At 35.9% G+C, this 23,477-nt stretch overlaps 1 protein-coding gene across 1 annotated transcript; it reads right to left on the bottom strand.

Moving 5' to 3' along the window:
* Positions 1 to 1,910: 1,910 nt before the first annotated feature.
* FAM133A (family with sequence similarity 133 member A) lies at positions 1,911 to 2,654 on the bottom strand (the record flags this gene model as incomplete). The annotated part of the gene is made up of 1 exon (XM_080795870.1): positions 1,911 to 2,654. One exon carries the CDS (start codon positions 2,652 to 2,654, stop codon positions 1,911 to 1,913), a length of 744 nt encoding a protein of 247 aa, XP_080651996.1.
* Between the last annotated feature and the right edge of the window lie 20,823 nt (positions 2,655 to 23,477).

Genomic DNA, 23,477 nt, shown 5'->3' with positions numbered 1-23,477 from the left:
GAGAGAGCTGGAAGGTCATGCAGGACATTTTGCTGCTCCATTATGAAATGATACCTCATTTCTGTTTACAATTTCTGCAATCCCTCTGCTAGAAGTAGTCAAATGGCACTGCCTAACTACAAGAGGCTGGGAAGTGAATGGGAGCACACAGATATTTGGTAAGCTGTTAATGTCTTTGCCATATTCTACAAATAATATAAGCTTTTTTCATATTTTAGTGAAAAACAATTTTGGAAAACTCTATGTGGATATAAAATATCCCTTAAATATATTTTTATCAGCAATTATATATTTTTTAGCAAACAAGTAAAATTATGAAACTTTAAGATGATCTGACATGACATTACATTTATAATGTTTCAAGAGCATTTCTGAGAGATTCCAGCATTCAACTGCAAAAATTTGGGAAGCCAATATTTATTTACTTGGTGTTCTCTATCTTTATAATAACTTTACCTTTGATTCAAGGGAGCTGATATGAAATCAGCTATTAAAAATTTATTGATTCTCTCATCATGCCAAAATACTTTGTAAATATGACATTGCAATTAGCACATCCTCTGTAACAGGTAGTTCTTTCTGAGACATCAATTGATTCATATTACTCTGATATATCAATATGTAAAATAAAAATAATTCTCAACTCATTTCAGCATTAGTGGTAAACAAGCATGAGGCACCAAATCTTAGTAAAATATGACACAGGAAGATCAAAGGTGTCATTATATCCTAAATTGAATTCCTATTTTAATTCAATACTAATGCTTAACACACTGAGCTTTTAAACAGCATACTTACTAAGATTTTGGCAGTACTTTTATGTAACAAGACACATAGCGTACTAGAGGTCTGGCACTTAACTTGCTTACAGTAAACAAGCTTCAATATGAAGGCATTAAATACTTTTTCAAAAACCTTCTTTTTACATGCTAAGTATTTTGTCAAGTGTGCAATTAAACCTAGTAACGAAACATAGTAAGATTAGGAAATTACAAACTTGTATCCTAAGCATAAATCATATAAAAAGGATTACTGGTTATGTAGAATATCCCTGGATAATCAAAAATTAATAGTATAAAACATGCAAAATATTTCAGAATCTTTATTAATCAAAAAATACCAGGGTTTATTTAAAATGATTCCCCTCCAAAGGGTATCAAAGTTAATTCAAATAAGGTAACACTCTAATGCTAAACATTATTCAGTACTGTTGAAGTGGAGGTAAATTTCATAGAACTGGGGGCTTACTTACCCTTCCTGTCTTCTTGTTCACTTGAAGCAGCATACAACACTCCAGAATTTCACTAAATAAGAAAAGAATGGCTGCTGCACTGGCAAAAATAGGATGTGTAAATATCAAAGGCACACTATTCAGCTAGCCAAAGTGGTAGCGAACTCTTTTTCCCCCACAAGCCCTTTCCCCATGTAAACTAAAGTTTATTAAGAAGTAAAATAAACTAATCTTCAAAAGGAAGGATTCTGAGATATCATTAATTATAAGCTTCAAAAATGTGAACTACAGCTGTCTGGATATTTCTGATTATATTTTAAAGATATATTCAAATTAGATATTTTTAAATTAGATATATTTGGGGGCTCAAAATTATTATCTAAGACATTTTAATTCAATTCCAAATGTTTTAACTACTAGTATGAACAACAGGGTTTTAGCTCTCAGAAGAATTAACCACTGGAAGGGAAAACACACACACAAACAAAATTATATATTTACGCTGCAGGCAATGGTTATGGCCCTTTCTGGCACAGTGGCATATGACTGGCACTCAGTCAGGAATAATTCTACAAACAAAGGGAAATTCATGCATTTTTCAAAAATATTCCCTAACATTCAGAGTTGATATTTCCTTAAATTCTTGCTTTTTTAAATAGGAAAATTTCTTTCTTTCTTGTTATCCTGACTTGTGACTTGAACCCGACTTCTTTTTCTTCTTCTTACTATGTTTCTTGCGCTGTTTCTTCTTCTTCTTCTTTGCTTTTTCTGTTGATTTTTCTCGCTCTTCATGTCTTCTCTTCTTTTTTGCTTGCACTTCCTCTTCATAATCTGATTCTGATGAGGACTCTGATGATGAGGGTTTATCTTCAGGATAAGTCTTCTTTCTTTTTTTGCTGACACTTCTAATATATTTTTCTTTCTCTGTGCCATCCTTTGACTTCTTTTTCTTTTTCACAGATTCCTTGGTCTCTGATTCAGATTCATATGTAGAGCTTTCTGATGATTTATATGACTGGTTCTTCTTTTTCTTTCTCTTTTTTCCTTGTTTTTTTTCCTCATTCTCAGAATCAGAACTGCTTGAAGAATCAGAGCTTGATGAAGAAGATGAAGACCGACAAGATTTCTTCTTTTTCTTTTTCTTTTTTTCTTTTTTTTTAGAAGAGCTCTCATTTCCACTCAATAATTTCTCTCTACTTTTTTCTAATTCTTTTTTCCAATTCTCATTCATTTTTTCTTCAAATTCAGCTAATGCCTTGGAGCCTTTCTTTTTATTTTCTAATTGTTTCTTCACTTCTTCCCAGGTGGGCCTTGGTCGATTCAGATAATCTTGTATTGTTGGGCCTGTAGATTGAGTCTGGCCCCTCCATCTGGCCATTGCTATAGGATTCATATAGGCCACTCGATTATCCCGCTTCCCCATGGTGCCTGATCGTTCCAAGAGCAGACTCTCAATGCCAAGAAGAATAAAGATAAACTCTCCTTTGGTTCTTCACCTGCTGGTATATCAAGCAGGCTCCATTCTGTTGGAGAAGCAGAAGGAATGGTTACAAAATGCCTTTAATATGAGACAAAATAAACACATAAGCTTAATTGTTCATCAGTACCTATCATATAGTATAGTAGAAATTTTCAAAATCTTAGACCTTTGGAACAAAGAAAATGCACATTTAAGACTTTTGCATACTTAAGATATTGTGGTATGAATATAACATACAGTATTTTTTATACCTCATGTAAGGTTCTGACTTATTTAATTTTTAAATAAATATTTCATTTTATATTATATGCTACTGCTTTCTTTCTTTCATTTGGCCTTATGTAGTATAAAAAGAGATAAATTTCTATAGCTGAATTCTGTATTCAGATGGAGGCAGATCTCCTCCACCTTAACAAAGTGCAGCACAATCCACTCTGACAGAAACCTAGGAGTCATACCTGAAAAGTCCTGCCCCTCAAGTCTTATATCTAATCCATTACTATATCCCGTTGTTTAAGCCTTGACAATAGGTCTCATATCTATTCACTTTTCTCCAAATATATTGTCACCAATTTAATACAGGCACCATAATCTTTCACTTGGACTATTAATCTCTATTATCAATTAAGTATTATCTGCCAGGGACTGCTTAGTGTTTTGTAACAGATTATCTCATTTAATCTCTAGACTAATTCTATGAGGATGATTATATTATTATCTCTATTTCACAGATGAAGAAACTGAGTCTTAGAGAATTTGAGTAACTTGCATAAACCAACAGCTAAAAAATGTCCATACTAGGATTTAAACCAAGGCAGCCTGACTCCAAACCCTGAACACCTAATGTAACACTATATTGTCTCTACATCAATCTCTTAATTGATACCTTTATTTCTACCCTTACTCTCTTCAACTCCAGCCCCACACTACAACCAGTAGATCTTAAAATAACACAGTGGTTTTATATTTTAATGAGAATCAAATCCAGACTCCTATAAAAGTCTTATATGATCCATCTTGCTTCTTTTTATTACTTTTTAAATTTTTAAAAAATATTTCACTTATTTATTTGGCAGAGAGAGAGAGAGAGAGAGAGCAAGTGAGCCCAAGTAGGTGGAGCAGTAGGCAGAGCAGGAGGCAAAGGGAGAAGGAGAAGCAGACACCCTGCTGAGCAGAGAGCCTGATGTGGGGATCCATCACAGGACCCTGGGATCATAATCTGAGCTGAAGGCAGACACTTAACTAAGCCACCCAGGTACCCATCTCTCTTACTTTCATCACCCCTTTACTCAATTCTATCTTTTCTTATCTTCTCTTGGTTTCTGGAACATGATAAGCTCCAAGCTTAGCCATCATGGCCCATGCTACCCCATTCTTCAGGTCTCAGCTTATTTATTTATTTGTATGTATGTATATATTTTTAGAGAGAGGGGAGGGTCAGAGGGAGAGAGAGAATCTTAAGCAGGTTTCATGCCCAGAGCAGAGGCCAATGTGGGGCTTGATCTCATGACCCTGAGATCATTACCTGAGCTGAAATCAAGAACTGAACACTTTCCAGAATGGCTGCACAAGCCTGCAAGACCCAGCAATTGCACTACGTATTTACCCCAAATATACAGATGTAGCAAAAAGAGGGGCCACATGCACCCCAGTGTTCATAGCAGAAATGTCCATAATAGCTAAACTGTGGAAGGAGCCAAGATGTCTTTCAATAGATGAATTGGATAAAGAAAATGTGGTTTATATATACAATGGAATATTACTCAGCCATCAGAAAGGATGAATACCTACAATTTGCATCAACATGCATGTAACTGGATGGTATTATGCTAGTGAAATAAGTCAAGCAGAGCAAGATAATTATCATGTGGTTTCACTCATATGTGGAACATAAGGAATAGCACAGAGGACCAACCTGGAAGAGAGGGAAAACTCAATGGGAAGAAATCAGAGAGGGAGACAAACAAGGAGAGACTCTGGACTCTGGGAAGGGTTACAGAAGGGAGGGGGGTGGGAGGATGGGTAACCGGGTGATGGGTATTAAGGAAGGCATATGATGTGAAGAGCATTGGGTGTTATATGCAACTAAGGAATCATTGAACACTACATCAAAAACTAATATGTTAGCTAACTGAACATAATAAATAAATAAATAAATAAATAAATAAATAAATAAAATGCTTAAGAAAAAAATTGGATGCTTAACCCATTGAGCCACCCAGATGCCCAGGTCTCTAAATGTCAATTCCTCTGAAAAGAAACTATTAGGTGGAACTACATAAAATTGCCAATTATATGGAACAGAAACAGTCAAATACCAGCCACTTCATAAGTATCAACTTTATATTAAAGCATGTTGCCTTTGCACCTTCCCCCATACACATTACTCTGTATTACAGTTCCTTGTATCTTTTTTTTTTAAGATTTTATTTATTTATTTGACAGAGATCACAAGTATGCAGAGAGGCAGGCAGAGACAGAGAGGAGGAAGCAGGCTCCCTGCTGAGCAGAGAGCCTGATGTGGGGCTCAATCCCAGGACCCTGAGATCATGACCTGAGCCGAAGGCAGAGGCTTAACCCACTGAGCCACTCAGGCACCCCCCTTGTATCTTTTATGCACAACACTTATCAAACTGGTGATTATTTCATTTGTCTGGTTATTTGGATGTGTGTGTGTGTATGTGTGCTTGTGTCCACCACTAAATATAAGGCCAAGAAGAGTAAAGGCCATGTTTAATCTTTCTTATTCACCACGGTGCTTCTAGTATCTAGCATACCATGGGGCTCACATTAAGTATTCAATAAATATTGGTTCAATAATAAACAAACACATGGATAGATGGGTTTATGGCTCTGGGAGAAAGGACATTTAGAGAAGCTTCCTAGAATTGGTGATGTCTGTACAGGAGTTTTAAAGAATAAAAGTTCACCCTGGAAATGAAGACATGAAGAACATTCCAGGCAGAGAAAACAAAATGTGGGACAAAAAAAAAAACAAAACAGGAATATGAAAGAGCACCATATGTTCATGTTGATGGAGCCTAAATTTCAAAAAAAGCAATGGCTAGAAGTAAGGCTACACAGAGAGGAAATAACCTGATCACAGAGCCCCTCTAAAATGTATAGTTGTTAGGAAGCCAACAAAGTCCTTTAAAGAGAAGAAAAAGATGATCAAGTATATCATAGTTTTTCTTGTCAGTCTCCGTCCTGACTCTGACCCTTTAAATCAACCAAATATATCTACTCATCATAAGCGCAATGTCACAGATGTTACAGTGACTCTTGGTGATAGTTTCCTGCATTTAATTTGTTGTGTTCATGATATTATTCTCCTTCCCTTTCAGTTCTGTCCAGCTCCTCTTAGTTCTTTCTGTCATTTTCATTCTGACTGATACTCTAAATATTTATCAGATATTATTGTTTCCCTGACCTTATAAGAAGCCCTTAAAAACTTTAGTTCATATTCAGCTTGCTGGTTCTCTTGCTACTGGACACTTAGAATAGCATAATTCATTCTAATTTCAGTTCCTTGAGACCTAGTCCTGACATCATCTAGAAAGACGGGCAAAAAGAAGTTCATAAAAACTTTGGATGTGATGCTAAGGATGTTGGAATTCATTCTATGAGACTTAAAGTGAAGTTAATTGGGAGATAATGCTTATTTTAAATAGAATGATATGGCCATGTTTGAATGTTTATGAAACAATTTTTATAGCATAGAAGTTGGATTGGATGCAAGTAAGAATGAAGGCAATGAGATCACTGATGTATTCATGAAGACATGAAGTGTAAGGGTCTAAAATAAAATCAGCAGAGTTTTGAATAAAGAGAGGGGAATATACATGAGAAATGTTGATGTGATTACACTAAAATTAATGACTAATTGCATACAAAGGGTGAGAATGAGAAAGGACAAGACTCTGGCTCGTGAGACTAGATAAAAGGCAATACCAATGACTGGATAATGTAGGAAATGCCACAGACTTTCAGGAAAGGTCTACATTCACTATTGGAGTCAAAGTCTGAGGTGCCTATAAGACATCTGAATGAAGCTGCATATAGAAAATTAGATGTATGGATGTTGGCGTTCTGGAATGTGACTTGCGTTAGAGATGTAGGACTGGCAGTCACTGAGTGAAGGCTAAAGACATGAGAGAAAGTTAAATTACCTTGGGGAGATTTCAAACGAAAAGACTTGAGCATTGGATCCAATTTAACAAGAAGCAAGAGGTTGCCAGAGAGAGTGAAGCTTATAAATAAGACTTCAGAAAATTAGCTAGAATGTTAAGAGCTATACTGCTATCAGAAAAAAAAAAAAAAAAGTAAGAGTTACAGAAACACACAGAAGGAGAATAAAGTTTCAAGGTGAGGACAATAATCTTCAAAGGTATGTGTTCATGAATTTAATTTGAGCAATTTTTAATTAAATAAATAAAATAAATAAAAATTAAATTAAATTTTAAAAATTAAATAAAAAAATTGGAAAAGGCCTAAATGTCCATCAATAACAAACAGGTTGGGGCTCCTGGGTGGTTCAGTCATTTAAATGTCTGACTCTTGATTTTGGCTCAGGTCATGATCTCAGGGTCAAGGGACTGAGTCCCACGTTTGAGCCCCATGATTGAGCTCTGTGGTGAGCTTCGAGTCTGCTTGAGATTCTCTCTCCCTCTTCCTCTGCCCCTCCCTCTGTTCACGTGCACTCTATAAATACATACATACATACATACATAAAATCATTAAAAAATTAAAAAACAGGTTATGTGAATTATAGTATACATATACAGTGGAATACTATATCTATAACATATTGTTGAGTGAATAGTTTGTCAAATGTAAACATCAGTTATCTCTGTGTATTGGGGAGGCATCATTTCCTTTTATATGTTTTTCTATAATGTTTACATTTTCTACAATAAGCAGGTGTCATCTTTACTTTTAAAAATCCAGAAAAGAAAAGATATCATGGACAATATTAAATATAGCAGACTGATTGAGTAAGAGAAAATCTGAAAGTATACATTATATTTAGCTATGAAGAAATCATTGGTAAACTTTGCTAATGGAATTTCAATTAAAAATTGAGGGCAGAAGCCGGAAGACCACTGTTTAAAGATTTTAAGGACTAAATGAGAGGTGAGAGGGTAGATATATAAGGTATATTCATTTGAGAAGAAAAAATAAAGAGGAAAGATGGTAACTATCATGAAAGATGCAGGATTAAAGAAAAAAAATTTTTTTTTAATTTTTGTCATTGAAGAAACTTGAACATATTCACAGGGTGACAAGAAGAATGGAGTATAATGAGAGAGTTTTAAGAAGATAGAAAAGAGGGGCAAGTGGGTGACTCAGTAGGTTAAGCCTCTGCCTTTAGCTCAGGTCATGGTCTCAGGGTCCTAGAATCCAGCCCCGCATAGGGCTCTCTGCTCAGTGGGGAGCCTACTTCCCCCCTCTCTCTGCCTGCCTCTCTGCCTACTTGTGATCTTTCTCTCTGTCAAATAAATAAATAAAATCTTTTTAAAAATAGGAGATAGAATAGAGAGGGAATAATTAATGTGGCAAAACCATAGAGAAAACAGAGGGGACTCAAAGTCATAGATAAGAGATGCCTCTTCTTGTAAGAACAGAGGCAAAGGATAAAGAAATGGTATAGGTGCAGGGCTTTTCTTTTTCTTTTCTTTTTTTTTTTCTTTTTTGTGGAGGGAGAAATTAAAAGGAAAAAGTTTAAGTATTTCTCACATAATGGCCTTCATTTTCACTCACTGGTACATGACAAGGTCATCTACTAAAATTAAGGTAGGTTGAGGTAAGTTTTGAGACCAATAACTAAAATTTGGAAAAACTGCAGAGGGGAATGAGAGAGGGTGCTGATACCAGGTAAGTGTATGAGGCCTTCATACACTTTTCTTAGAAGATTAAGCACACTGAGAAAAAAGAAAAAGTCACACCAACAAAGTCTCTTGCTCAAATAATCTTTGCTTTAGAATTTAAAATACTTTGTTTCTATTCCAGAAGAGAAACTTGATTTTCTGAATTTCTATTTATCTATATGAAGTATGCTAATTTTGTATAGAGATTAGATACAAATTGTGACAGTCCTGCTGATAATTTGAGTATTATAATAATTACATGTTCATTCATTGTCAAAATAATTCTCTTTTGATCTGGATAGGAGTTCAGATGGTAGAGTAGTAGGAGGACCTTATAGTTGTCTCATCCCTGGTACACAGCTAGATAAATACCAAATCATTCTGAACACCCAGGGAATCGATCTGAAGTAAGAGAACGAAATACACAACTAGATGGAGGAAAAAGGCCACATCGTGGAAGGTAGGTGTGAAGATGGGATTTGGGGGAGGAAAGAATGGCTGGTGCTTCAGAGGGGAGGGTGATCTTATCAGGGAGAAAGGAGAGAAAGAGAGAGAGAGAAAGAGAGAGACATACAGAGAGAGAGAGAGAGAGAGAGAGAAGGTATTGCACAAAAAAACACTTCCCTAAAACCACTGACAGGGAAAACGAGAGGGGATGATAAAGTTTTAGAAGTCCATGCCATTGCCAGGGTGGAGGATGGCAGGTGTAGAAGTGCTCCAGTGGAAGAGGGCAGAGGCCTAGGAATGGAAAGCATGGTCTGAGGATTCCCTGGGATGCACCGGGAGAGAGAGTTCCTCTTCTTGGGGGTGGCACTGCCTTTCTGGGGACAAGAGAGCTGACAGGCACCACTGAGCTGCCCAATTCATTAGCACAGGAGCAGAGGCAGCTGCTGAGTGCAGGTAATCTAGACACTAGGTCTTTGTTGCACTTTACCGTAAACTCTAAAGCCCTACATATTAGTGAAACTGCCCTTTTGGGACAAATCAACAATAGCCACACTGCAGCGAGGCCCTCTCCCAGAAGTTCAGCACAGGTCTGTGAGATGCCAGGTCCCTAAAGTTTGGAGTTTTGAAACCCAGCTAGCATATTAGCATGCCCCACATAAAATATAAGAGCACTGAGGCACTCTGTGGGCAGATGGCTTGGACACAAATAGGGAGAGGACAGGGATCTGAGGGATGCTTGGGACAGAAAAGGGGCGAATTTTTCACTCTTCTGCAAGGTCTTCCTGAGTAGTGGCAGGCACAAACTCCCTGATCTGGGGATGAGAAACACAGCTGATGCCATTTTTACCCCTGCCCACCAGCACAGAAGGACTTCAGTGAGCAGCAGAGTGCCCACAGTGGAGACTTGAACCGCTTACACCAAGCTCCAACTCCCTGCATTCTGCAGATGCTTTTTCACTAGGGCAAGTGTGCCTGAGAGTCAGAGTAGCAGCAGGCCCCTCCCCCAGAATAACAGCACCAGCCCCCACACCCATCAAATCTACTCATCATAGAGCACTGCAAAACTTCAGCTTTAGGGGAAATATGATCAAGCCTCTTTTAACAAGCAGACCAAAACACACCTAGTTAAAACTCACCACACAGTGGATAAGATTCAAACACTCCCCACTGCAGGCAAGGAAAAACCCTGCAGAGGACAGACGTGAGGGAAACAGCAGCCAAAACTTAAGAGCAGAGTGTACACCACATACACCAGAAACGTTTCCTGAAACATCAGGCCCTGGACAGTATATGACCCCTTCTTAATATAGTCATTACTCTCAGGAGTAGTACACATAAGAGGCTTTCCTAACATACAGAAGATACAGACTTAGACAAAAATGTCAAGATGGAGGAATTCACCCCAGAAGAACAAGAGGTTATGGCCAGGAATCTAATCTAAACAGATACAAATAATATGTCTGAACAAGAATTTAAAACAACAATCATGAGGATATTAGCTAGGCTTGAGAAAAGCATAAAGGACACCAGGGAGTCAATTACCATAGAGATAAAAGACCTAAAGGGGCACCTGGGTGGCTCAGTGGGTTGGGCCGCTGCCTTCGGCTTGGGTCATGATCTCGGGGTCCTGGGATTGAGCCCCGCATCGGGTTCTCTGCACGGCAGGGAGCCTGCTTCCTCCTCTCTCTCTGCCTGCCTCTCTGCCTACTTGTGATCTCTCTCTCTGTGTCGGATAGATAAATAAAATCTTTAAAAAAAAAAAAGACCTAAAAATTAGTTGGGCTGAAACAAAAAATACTGTAACTGAGCTGCAAAACAGACTGGATGTAATGACTACAAGAATAGAAGAAGCAGAGTAATGAATAAGTGATATGGAAGATAAAATTATGGGGAAAATGAAGCTAAAAAGAAGAGGGAGAGAAAAATACTGGATCATGTACGTAGACTTAGGGGACTCAGCGACTACATGAAACATAATAACACTCATATCATAGGAGTCCCAGAAAAAGAAGAAAGGAAAAAGAGGGGCACAAGGTTTATTTGAGCAAATATAGCTGAAAATGTCCCTAATATGGGGAAGGAAGAGAACTCCCATCAAAATCAACAAAACACAGGCCAATAACAAGACATCATAATAAAATTTACAAAATACAGACATCAGGAAAGAATCCTGAAAGCACAAGGAAAAGAAATCCTTACTCTACAAGGAAAGAAAAATAAGTTTAGCAGCAGATCTCTGTATAAGAACTGTGTAGGCCAGAAGAGAGTGGCATGATATATTCAACATGTTGAGTAGGAAAAATACTGTCAAGAATATTTTCTCCTTCAAGACTGTGATTCAGAACAGAAAGAGAGATAGAGTTTCTCAGACAAACAGAATCTAAAGGAGGCTCTGACATTAAATCAGCCCTGCAAGAAATATTAAAGGGAACTCTTTGAGTGCAAAAGAAAGGCCAAAAACAACAAAGACTTGAAAGGAACAGAGAAAATCTCCAGACACAATGACATTACAGGTAATACAATGGCACTAAATTCATATCTATCAATACTCTGAATGTAAATGAACTAAATGTTCCAAACAAATGACATAGGGTATTGGTATGGATAAAACAAAACAAAACAAAACAAAACAAAGAACAAACAAACAAAAAACAAGACCCATCTATCTTTTTTCTACAAGTGATTCATTTCAGACCGACAGCCACCTCCAGATAGAAAGTGAGGGAATAGAGAACCATTTATTATGTTAATAGAGATCAAAAGAAAGCTGTAGCAGCCATCCTTACATCACACAAAGTACATTTTTTTAAAGGTTTTATTTATTTATTTGACACAGAGTGAGAGAGATCACAAGTAGGCAGAGAGGCAGGCAGAGAGAAAGGGGAAAGCAGGCTCCCCGCTGAGCAGAAAGCCCAACGCGGGGTTAGATCCCAGGACCCTGAGACCATGACCTGAGCCAAAGGCAGAGGCTTAACCCACTGAGCTACCCAGGCGCCTTGACAAAGTAGATTTTTAAAACAAAGATTGTAATAAGAGATGGAGAGGGGCACTATATCAAAACAAAGGGGTCTATCCAACAAGAAGATCTAACAATTGTAAATATTTATGCCTAAAACTTGGGAGCACCTAAATTATACAAATCATTAACTGACAAATATAAAGAAACTCACTGATAACAAGAAAATACTAGGGAACTTTAACACCCCACTTACAGCAATGGACAAATCATCTAAGCAGAAAATCAACAAAGAAACAATGGCTTTGAATGACACACTGGACCAGAGGGACTTAACAGATATTTTCAGAACACCTTATCCTAAAGAAGCAGAATACACATTCTTAGACTGCACATGGAACATTCTACAGAATAAATCACATGCTGGGTCACAAATCAGGCCTAAACAAGTACAAAAAGACTGAGATCATATCATGCATATTTTCGGACCACAGTGCTATGAAACTTAAATTCAACAAGAAAAAAAATTGGAAAGACCACAAATATATGGAGGTTACAGACCATCTTACCAAAGAATGAATGGGTTAACCAGGAAATTAAAGAGTAAATTAAAAAAAATACACAGAAGCAAACAAAAATGAAAAGACTATAGTCCAAAACGTTTGGGATGCAGCAACAGTGGTCCTCAAAGGGAAGTATATTGCAATACAGGCCTACCTCAAGTATCAAGAAAAGTCTCAAATGTATAACCTAATCATACATTTAAGGAGCCACAAAAGGAAGGAAAAATTAAGCCTAAAGCAAACAGAAGAAGGGAAATTATTAATAAAGATTAGAATAGAAATAAATAATATAGAAACAAAATCACCCCAGTAGAACAGATCAATGAAACTATAGCTGGTTCTTTGAAAGAATTAACAAAATTGATAAACCACTAGCCATACTTATCAAAAAGAAAAGAGAAAGGACCCAATTAAATAAAATCATGAATGAAAGAGGAGAGATCACAACCAAAACCACAAGAAAAAAGTCATAAGATAATATTATGAAAATTATATGTCAATAAATTGGGCAATGTGGAAGAAATTGATAAATTCTTAGAAACATATAAAGTACCAAAACTGAAAGACAAAGAAATACAAAATTTTAACAGAACCATATCCAGCAAAAGAGTGAATCAGTCGTCAAAAATCTCCCAACAAATCAAAATCCAGGGCCAGCTTTCCAGGGGGAATTTTACCAAACATTTAAAGAATTAATACCTACTCTTCTGAAACTGTTCTAAAACATAGAAATGGAAGGAAAACTTCCAGACTCATTCTATGAGGCCAGCATTACCTTGATCCCCAAAACAAAGACCCCACTAAAAAGGAGAATCACAGGCTAATATCTCTGATCAACATAGATGTAAAAAGCCTCAACAATATACTAGCAAATCAAATTCAACAGTACACTAAAAAAATATTCACCATGATCAAGTGGGATTTACTCCTGGGTTGCAGAGTTGGTTCAATATTCACAAATCAATCAATGTGATATACCACATTAATATAAGAAATGATACGAACCATGTGATGACCTCAATAGTTGTAGAAATAGCATCTGACAAACACAGCATCCATTTTGATAAAAGCCCTCAACTAATATAATATATTATTTTATAATATACACAACTAATATAATCCTCAGTGAGGTAAAACAAGAGCTTTCCCTCTATGGTCAGGAAAAACACAGGGATGTCCACTCTCACTATTGTTATTTAACATAGTACTGGTAGTAATAGTCTCAGCAATCTGACAACAAAAGGAAATAAAATGTATCCAAATCAGGAAAGGAGAAGTCAAACACTCACTATTTGTAGATGACATGATACTCTATGTAGAAAACCTGAAAGACCAAAAAATTGCTAGAACTCACACACCCATTCAGCAATGTCACAGGATACAAAATGAATGTACAGAAATCTGTTGCATTTCTAGACCCCAATGATGAAGCAGCAGAAATAGAACTCAAGGAATCAATCCATTTCCCAATTGCACCAAAAAACGTAAGATCACTAAGACTAAACCTAACCAAGAAGGTGAAATATCTGTACTCTGAAAACTATAGAACACTTATGAAAGAAATTGAAGAGGATACAAAGAAGTGGAAAAACTTTCCATGCTTATGGATTAGAAGAACAAACATTATTAAAATGACTATACTACCCAAAGGAATCTACACATTTAATGTGATCCCTATCAAAATACCACCACCATTTTTCATAAAATTAAACAAAAAATCTTGGGGCACCTGGGTGGCTCAGTGGGTTGAGCCTCTGCCTTCGGCTCAGGTCATGATCTCAGGGTTCTGGGATCAAGCCCCACATTGGGCTCTCTGCTCAGCGGGGAGTCTGCTTCTCCCTCTCTCTCTGCCTGCCACTCTGCCTACTTGTGATCTCTCTGTCAAGTAAATAAATAAAATCTTAAAAACAAACAAACAAACAAACAAACAATCCTAAAAATCTGTATGGAACCACAACAGGCTCCAAATAACCAAAGCAATCTTAAAAAAGAAAAGCAAAACTGGATTTCAAGCTATATTACAAAGCTGTAGTGATCATGACAGTATGGTACTGGCATAAAAATAGACACATAGATCAACGGAACAGAATAGAGAACCCAGAAATGGATCCAAAACTATATGGTCAACTAATCTTCAACAAAACAGAAAAGAATATCCAGTGGGAAAAAGTCTTTTCAACAAATGGTGTTGGGAAAACTAGACAGCAACATGAAAAAGGATGAAACTTAACCACTTTCTTACACCATACACAAAAAATAAATTCAAAATGGATTTAAGACCTACATATGAGACAGGAAATCATCAAAGTCCTTGAGAAGAATGCAGGCAGCAACCTTTTTGACTCAGCCATAAAATCTTCTTACTAGTCATCTCCAGGGGCAAAGGAAACAAAATAAAAAATGAACTACTTGGACTTCTTCAAGATAAAAAAGCTTCTGCACAGCAAAGGAAAGAAACAAAAGTAAAAGGCAACCTTCAGAATGGGAGAAGAGATTTGAAAATGACATATCTGATAAAGGGTTAGTATCCAAAATCTATAAAGAACTTATTAAACTCAATATCCAAAAAAACTAATAATCCAGTTAGGAAATGGGCAGGAGACATAAGTAGATCTTTTTCCAAATAAGACATCCAAATGGCTAACATATACATGAAAAGATGCTTAACATCACGGATCATCAGGGAAGTAAAAATCAAAACTACAATGAGTTATCACCTCACACCTATCAGAATGGCTAAAATTATTAACTCACGAAACCACAGACATTGGCAAGGATGCAGAGAAAAGGGAATACTCTTACACTGTTAGTTGGAGTGTAAATTGGTGCAGCCACTCTGGAAAACAGTATGAAGGTTCCTCAAGAAGTTAAAAATAGATCTACCCTAAAATCCAGCAATTGCAGTACTAGGTATTAACCCAAAGGATACAACCATGCTGATTAGAAGGAGCACATGCATCCAAATGTTTATAGCAGCCATTATTAACAAATCAACAATAGCCAAATTACGGGAAGAGCCCAAATGTCCATCAACCGAGGAATGGATAAAGGAGTTGTGGAGTGTGTGGTGTGTGTGTGTGGGGGGGGTGTAATATACAATGGGACATACAATGGAATATCACTCAGCCATGAAAAAAATTGAAATCTTGCCATTTGCAATGATGAGGATAGAGCCAGAGTGTATTTTGTTAAGTGAAATAGGTCAGTCAAATAAAGAAAATACCATATTATTTCACCCATATGTGGAATTTACAAAACAAACAGATAAACATAGGGAAGGGGAAAAATATAAAGAGAGAGGGAAGCAAATCAAAAGAGACTCAACTACAGAGAATAAACAGGGTTGGTAGAGGGTGGTGGGTGGGGGATGGGTTAAATGGATGATGGGTATTAAAGAGGGCACTTGTGATGAGCAGTGGGTGTTGTATGTAAGGGTTGAATCACTAAATTCTACACCTGAATCCAATTTCACTGTATATATTAACTATCTAGAATTTAAATAAAAACTTTAATAAAAAATAAAAAAATAAAAATAATGAAATAAAAAATAACCATAAAGAAATTATTTTGCAACATAAACAAACAAATAATTCCCTTTTGATCTTCTATTATGTACCAGACACTATGTTATTTGTCATGGAGATTATGGTCTAGTAAAGTAGTAGCTATTACAGAAATTTAACAAAATGAGTATGCAATTATAATCGTGATTAGAATGATGAAGGAAAAGTACAGGATGCTAGTGAAAGCTATAATGAGGACCTAATTCAGAATGGAAGGTCAGTTCTCAGACCCTAACATATAACCTGTGACCTTATGGATAAATCAGAGCCAGCCAGATGAAAGAGTTGAACAGGAGGTGAGTAATAAAAAAGCCAAAGCTGACTGAATATTCCAAGCAGAAGGAGTAACAGATGCTAAGGTCTTGAAGTGAAAAAGAAAAAGCCAAATACAATGCAAAATATTGACATTATTACACTCCTGAAAATCAGTAATCATATCATTTTCTCCTCCTTGAAAGTGATTGTATCTGTACTATTTTTCAATGAACATGTTCTGGTGAAAGTCGATATGAATTTTAGTTAAGTAAATGCACATTTTAAAGTTTCACAATGTAATTTATATTGTAAATATCACCAAAACTAGGTACTTTAGAGAATTTCTCTATTTTAAAAATAATTTCATTGAATTTTCAGTGATATGTCTAACTGCAGACAAATTACCACAGACACATGTACTTCAATCGAAAGACCTTTCCAAATTAATTGGTAATCACTCTGAGACTTAATCTGAAGCATCCAACTCTTCTGCAAAGGTCTGGACATTTGGATGAGGTTCCGATAAAAATAAACTTACATTCTTTGTCCACATTGGTTAAACTAAATTGAAATAACATGCTACTGAAATAAATTACTCTTATAAAGTTACTGAAAGGATTTAAGATAGTATTGAATTTACTAAATTATTAAAAAAAAACAATGATAGTCTACACATACATGCTAACAATATCTTAAATTATCACAGTATGTTTTGCCATTCCACACTGAATATTATAGAGAGAACAGCTACAGAACAATCTAATCCATAGGCCAAATAAAAGATAGAGAGAGGGTTTATGAAGAAATTTAATGTTGCTTCACAATTTCTTGAAAATATCTAACTCAAGCAAGTGTATGTAACATGATATCCTTTCTTCTCAGTAAAACTCAAGCATGAGTCCATTCTATTTTAATTTTTAACATGACTATTTTGATAGAGGAATTACTGCCTTTATTTTAACTGGGAACAACCTCATAGAGAACTATACTGTGCAATTGCACTACTGGGTATTTACCCCAAAGATATGGATGTAGTGAAAAGAAGGGCCATCTGTGCCCCAATGTTCATAGCAGCAATGGCCACAGTCGCCAAACTGTGGAAAGAACCAAGAGGCCCTTCAACGGACGAATAGGTAAAGAAGATATGGTCCATATATACAATGGAGTATTATGCCTCCATCAGAAAGGATGAATATCCAACTTTTGTATCAACATGGATGGGACTGGAAGAGATGATGCTGAGTGGAATAAGTCAAGCAGAGAGAGTCAGTATATGCTCTGCTTACTTGCAGAGCATAAGGAATAACAGAGAGGACATTAGGAGAAGGAAAGGAAAAGTGAATTGGGGGAAATTGGAGGGGAAGGTGAACCATGAGAGACTGTGGATTCTGAGAAACAAACTGAGGGTTTTGGAGGGGAGGGGGATGGGGGGTTGGATGAGCCTGGTGGTGGGTATTAAGGGGGGCACATATTGCATAGAGTACTGTGTGAGGTGCATAAACAATGAATTTTGGAACACATACAAAAACTTAAATTAAATTAAATTAAATTAAATTAAATTAAATTAACAAATAAAATTAAAAAAGAAAACTATACTGTGTTGAAACCATTTTCCTCATGTGAATTCCCTCCAGCATAGTTGTGTCATGGAACATTCATTGTTCTAAAGAAAAGGTACAGAATTTGAAATACTGCCTACTCTTTCTTTTCTTTATAGAACGGCCAAATAATAAAATATCAGTCTCTACCATGTTAAGGATGATAGCAAACAGCTTACAGCAGCAACAAAATACTGAAGATGCAAGAGATAAAATAGGAGGGAATGGTTTTAAAAGGGTAGAATTTCTGAGTATAAATTTTAGCTGTTTAAAGAAACGAGTATTTCACCCACCTATTTATGTTGATGTAGTAACATTTTGTATTTTATATTAAGAAAAACAAATCATTATTGTTTAGCTTTTATTCTAATGAAGTAAAATGCTTTTTAAAATTTTTATTAAAAATTTCAATGTGATATAACTTACCATAATGTAATTATATATATTATGAATTCTAGGTAGGAAAGAATATTTTTATTGAAGTATAATTGACATACAATGTTATATTAGTTTCAGGTGCATAACAAGTGATTTGACAAGTCTATATATCATGCAGTGCTTACCACGGTAAGTGTAGATAATATTTGTCATTATACAAATTTATTACAATATGATTATTTCCCTATGCTGTATTTTTCATCTCCATGGCTTATTTATTTTATAGCTGGAAGTTTGTACCTCTCTTTTTAAGATTTTATTTATATATTTGATAGATAGAGATCACAAGTAGGCAGAGAGGCAAGCAGAGAGAGAGAGAGAGAGAGAGAGGAAGGGAAGCAGGCTCCCTGCCGAGCAGAGAGCCTGATGCAGGGCTGGATCCCAGGACCCTGGGATCATGACCTGAGCCAAAGGCAGAGGCTTTAACCCACTGAGCTACCCAGGCGCCCCTGGAAGTTTGTACTTCTTAATCCCCTTTTTGCCCCTCTCCCTACACTCTCTCCTCTGGCAACCATCAGTTTGTTCTCTATTTATGAATCTGTTTGGTTTTTCTGCTCATTTGTTTTGTTCTTTAGATTCTACTTGTAAGTGAAATCATGGTATTCTTTCTCTGTCTGACTTATTTCACTTAATATGATAGCCTCTAAGTCCATCTATGTTGTCACAAATGACAAGACTTCACTCTTTTTATGGCTAGTATTTCATTTTATACAAACACATACATACACGCACACACACACACACAGCTTTTTTATCCATTAAGGGATGCTTTAATTATCAATGGACACTTAAGTTACTTACATATGTCGGTTTTTGTAAAAAATACTACAATAAACGGGGTGCATATATGTTTTCAAATTAGTGTTTTTGTTTTCTTTTCTGGGTGAAATACCCAACAGTGGAATTACAGGATCGTATGCATTTTTATTTTTAATTTTTTGTGGAACCTCCATACTGTTTTCCATTGTGGCTGAAGTAATTTACATTCTCACCAACAGTGCACAAGGGTTCCTTTTTCTCCACATCCTTGTCAACACTTGTTATTTCTTTCTTTCTTTCTTTCTTTCTTTCTTTCTTTCTTTCTTTCTTTCTCTCTTTCTTTCTCTCTTTCTTTCTTTCTTTTAATAGTAGCCATTCTGACTGGTAGGAAGTGATATCTTCTTGTGGCTTTGATTTGCATTTCCCTGATGATTAGTGATGCTGTGCATCTTTTCATGTGTCATTTGGTCATCTGTATGTCTTCTTTGGAAAAATGTCTATTCAGGTCCTCTGCCCATTTTTAAATCAGATTATTTGTTTTGTTTTTGTGTGTGTGAGTTGAGTTGTATAAATTCTTTAGATATTTTGCAGATAAACTCCTTACTGGATATATCATTTGCAAATATCTTCTCCCATTCTGTAGGTTGCCTTTTCATTTTGTTGGTGGTTTTCTTCACTTTGAAAAATCCTTTTTATCTTGATATAGTCCCGATAGTTTATTTTTGCTTTTGTTTCCCTTTCCTGAGTATACATTCAGAAAAATCTCGCTAAGGCCAATGTCCAAGAGATTACTGCTTATGTTTTCCTTTAGGAGTTTCATGTTTTCAGGTCTTACATTTAGGTCTTTAATCCATTTTGAGTGAAATGCTTTCTTAAAACAATTTTTTCTTGTTTTAGGATATTTTTAGAGTTACAGAAAAGTTGCAATTCATATCTTCTGTACCCGGTTTCCTTTATTTAATATCCCACATTAATTTGGAACACTTGTCACAACTGATGAGCCAATACTGACATATTTATACCAACTAAAGTCCATTATTTATTCAAATTCCCTTAGTTTTTAGCTAATACCATTTTTCTTTTCCAGGAATCCATCCAAGATACCACATTATATTTAGTCACCATGTCTCCCAGGCTCCTCATGATTATGTAAGTTTCTCAGAATTTCCTTGGTTTTCATGACCTTGACTGTTTTGAGGAGTACTGATCAGACATTAGAATCCTCTTCAATTTGGGCTTGTCTGATGTTTTTCTCATTGCAGAAGTTAGGTTTAAAGTTTTTGGAAGAAAGAACATAGGTAAGGAACCATTCTTACTACATCATATCGAGAGTACATATGTTGATCACCTGACTGAGGAAGTATTTATCCTATTTCTCCACTGTAGATTACCTTCCTTTTCCATGCTGTATCACTTGGAAGGAAGTTACTTTGTGCAGTCCACATCTAAAGAATGGAGACTTATGCTCCACCTCCTTGATGGAGGAGTATCTATATAAATTATTTGAAATTTATGTGTGTAGGAGATTTGTCCATTCATAACCACTGATTTATTTTTTTCAATCATTTATTTGTGTCAGTATAGATGAAGAGCATTGATTTTATAGTTTGGGTAATATTTCAGTGCTACTTTATTCTGTTGCTGAAATAGTTCTAGTTTTGGCCTTTGGGAACTCTTTTGGTTGGCTCCTGTGTCCTTTTTCCTATTTGCCCTCATCATTTTGTTTCCTTTTTTGTTTCTTTGTTTCAAATTTTTATTTGAATTCCAGTTAGTTAGCATATAATGTGATATTGGTTTTGGAGTAGAATTTAGTTATTTATCCCTTACATATAACATCCCGTGCTCACACAAGTGCCCACCTTAATACCCATCACCCATATATCCCAGTCCCCACTCATCATTGTGGTTATTAAGCACTTCCTATTTTCTGGCTAAGATGCTCAAGAATCATTTTGCATATGCCCCGTATTAGCCCTAGAGTCCTATCAGGGTATGGTTGCACTAGGCCCTCTTAGCAGACAGGGCTAGGAAATACACGAAGTGGTTTTAATTCATTCAATCACATATGAAGTTTGAAATAAATACATGACACTTGTATAATAATATAAATTATTCACAGATAATATGCAGAATAGTTTGTTGACTATAATGTGACATCTAGGTGATATGACTGAGTCATCATCAACAGAGTCCATGTTGTGATTATTTCTTGATTAATAGCAAGGAGCTCTACTGTGTATTTCTGAAATTTCTTGAAATGTCTAAAAGTCTAAAGAAAAAAGCACCTCAGAAGAACTAGCTCTGCCCCTTTAGCATTTTGCCCTAGTGAAGAAGCCATGGACAGAATAATGGTATTGTTTATAGTGCCAGTGTCAATGTTTTAAGAAACCCTATGTAGAAAGCCATTATATACATAAGTACCAAATTCAACTACAGATGTTCCAAAAAAATGCATTTGGTACGTTTTGGATACTCACTAGCAAATTTCTTGGGTCTTCCTTGACAACAAATTTTGTCCTACAATGTGTGTTTAGATGAACAAGGTGTGGGCTATACATGGGATAACCAAAATGTCCTAGGAACACTGAAGATTCCAGTTCTTCTATTCACGGAGTTCTCTTACATAAACCAAAGCTAATTGGATACTAGTTTCTTTCCATCTGAGTGATGACTCCTATGAAAATATACTCCCAAAATAAGGTTAGCCACATATCTTCTCCGTACTGATCCAGTTTCTATTCATTTAATAAATGTCTCACAATATGAATTTTGAAGAAACCCTTGACAGACCCTTGACAAGATCCCTTAAGTCCGAAAACTTATTAAGTCAGTGTTTTTTAGCACTAAACATCTAAAATCAATTTTGTTCATATCTGACCAGAGTGTAAATGGAATATCATTCATATATTAGACTTTCAAAGTGAGATAGGCATGTACCTTTCATAGTCCTTATAATTTAATAAATATTTTAGTGCTAAAAGTGATGTATTTTATATTAGAGAATCATAAGATGCTTCTTGAGGCAATACACTGTGTATCCAAAGTGATCTATAGTCTAAAATCTGTTAAGTTTTCCCTGGGATCTAGTTGTACCAGGTTATACCTGTCATCTCTTCTAACAGTTTATAAACAAAAATAAGGCCCTAAACATAGGAAGCAAAATACCAGGGGGAACTTCTTACTTTTTTGTCAGAGAGCACAGTTCAAAAATACATCTATTCATGCATGGTTTTAAGTAGCCTTACTTGGTTTTACATGAATCAGTGCTTCAATCACTACCTTCCGTAACCTGCTACCCCAACACAATTTTTAAAATGTATTTTTAAAAAGAGAACAGATAATTTGATGTAATCTGTGTATATGAATATACTGGCTGTTAAATAGCATAGAGCACCACAGTTATTTACTGAAGCTGGGTACATTTACATGAGTCACATTTCTTTTCATATTAGAAATGACTACATAAGGATAGTTCCTAAAAATTCAAATGCCAGTGCATTTAGACGTCTTTGTTAAAATAACTAAATTATGATATTTATTGGGAACAATAGTAAGCTGTGCTTGGAAGCATCACAAACTAAAAACTTGTATTGGCATTACTTTATCATGCCAGAATCAAAGGGTACTATATTTCCATGATTTGCCTGATATGAACACCCATGTGGGAACAATGACTCAGTTTTCATCCTCAGGGAAAGACAAAAATGTATCTCAATTCCAGGAAGAAGACTGAAGAAGGGTTGGGTTGATGAAGCAGATAAAATATCTTAGGAAAATTCACTAGGCAGGCTATATTAACTTCACACATGCAGCAAATCACCATTAGAATTCATTATCATTAGAGTTGAAGGCCTAGCTCTTCCATTCACTTATTGAATGCTCTCAGACAAATCATATAAACTCTCTGTGTCTCAGTTCTTATTTCTGAAAATTGAGTTGATATATGATCATTTACAACTTCATTCCCTGCCCCCAGGTTCAAATGGAATACTCTTCAGCTATCATTCACTGTTCATGGTGAATACTGAAGAGTGAATTGAATATTCACCATAAACAGGAACTCTTCCAAGTAGTTTACATGGTTTATTTCATTTGATTCTCACTACTGCATGAAGTAGATACTATTATTTTCCCCATTTGATAGATAAGGAAACTCATTCTCAGGAAGGTTAAGTAAAATGTCTGTCTCCTAGCTAGTAAGTGTTAGAACCAAGATTAGACCCCTATGAGTCTGATCTAAAACTTGCATTTTTCAAGAAAGTTGTAGCATGAAAAGTAGCTGCAAATTCTCACTGAGAACTCTAATGAAAACATTATGGT

The sequence above is a fragment of the Martes martes genome (genome assembly GCF_963455335.1).
Source record: "Martes martes genome assembly, chromosome: X".
NCBI classification, from domain to species: domain Eukaryota; kingdom Metazoa; phylum Chordata; class Mammalia; order Carnivora; family Mustelidae; genus Martes; species Martes martes.
Note: the sequence above shows the minus strand (reverse complement) of the source record. Positions and strands in the feature narration are given on the sequence as shown.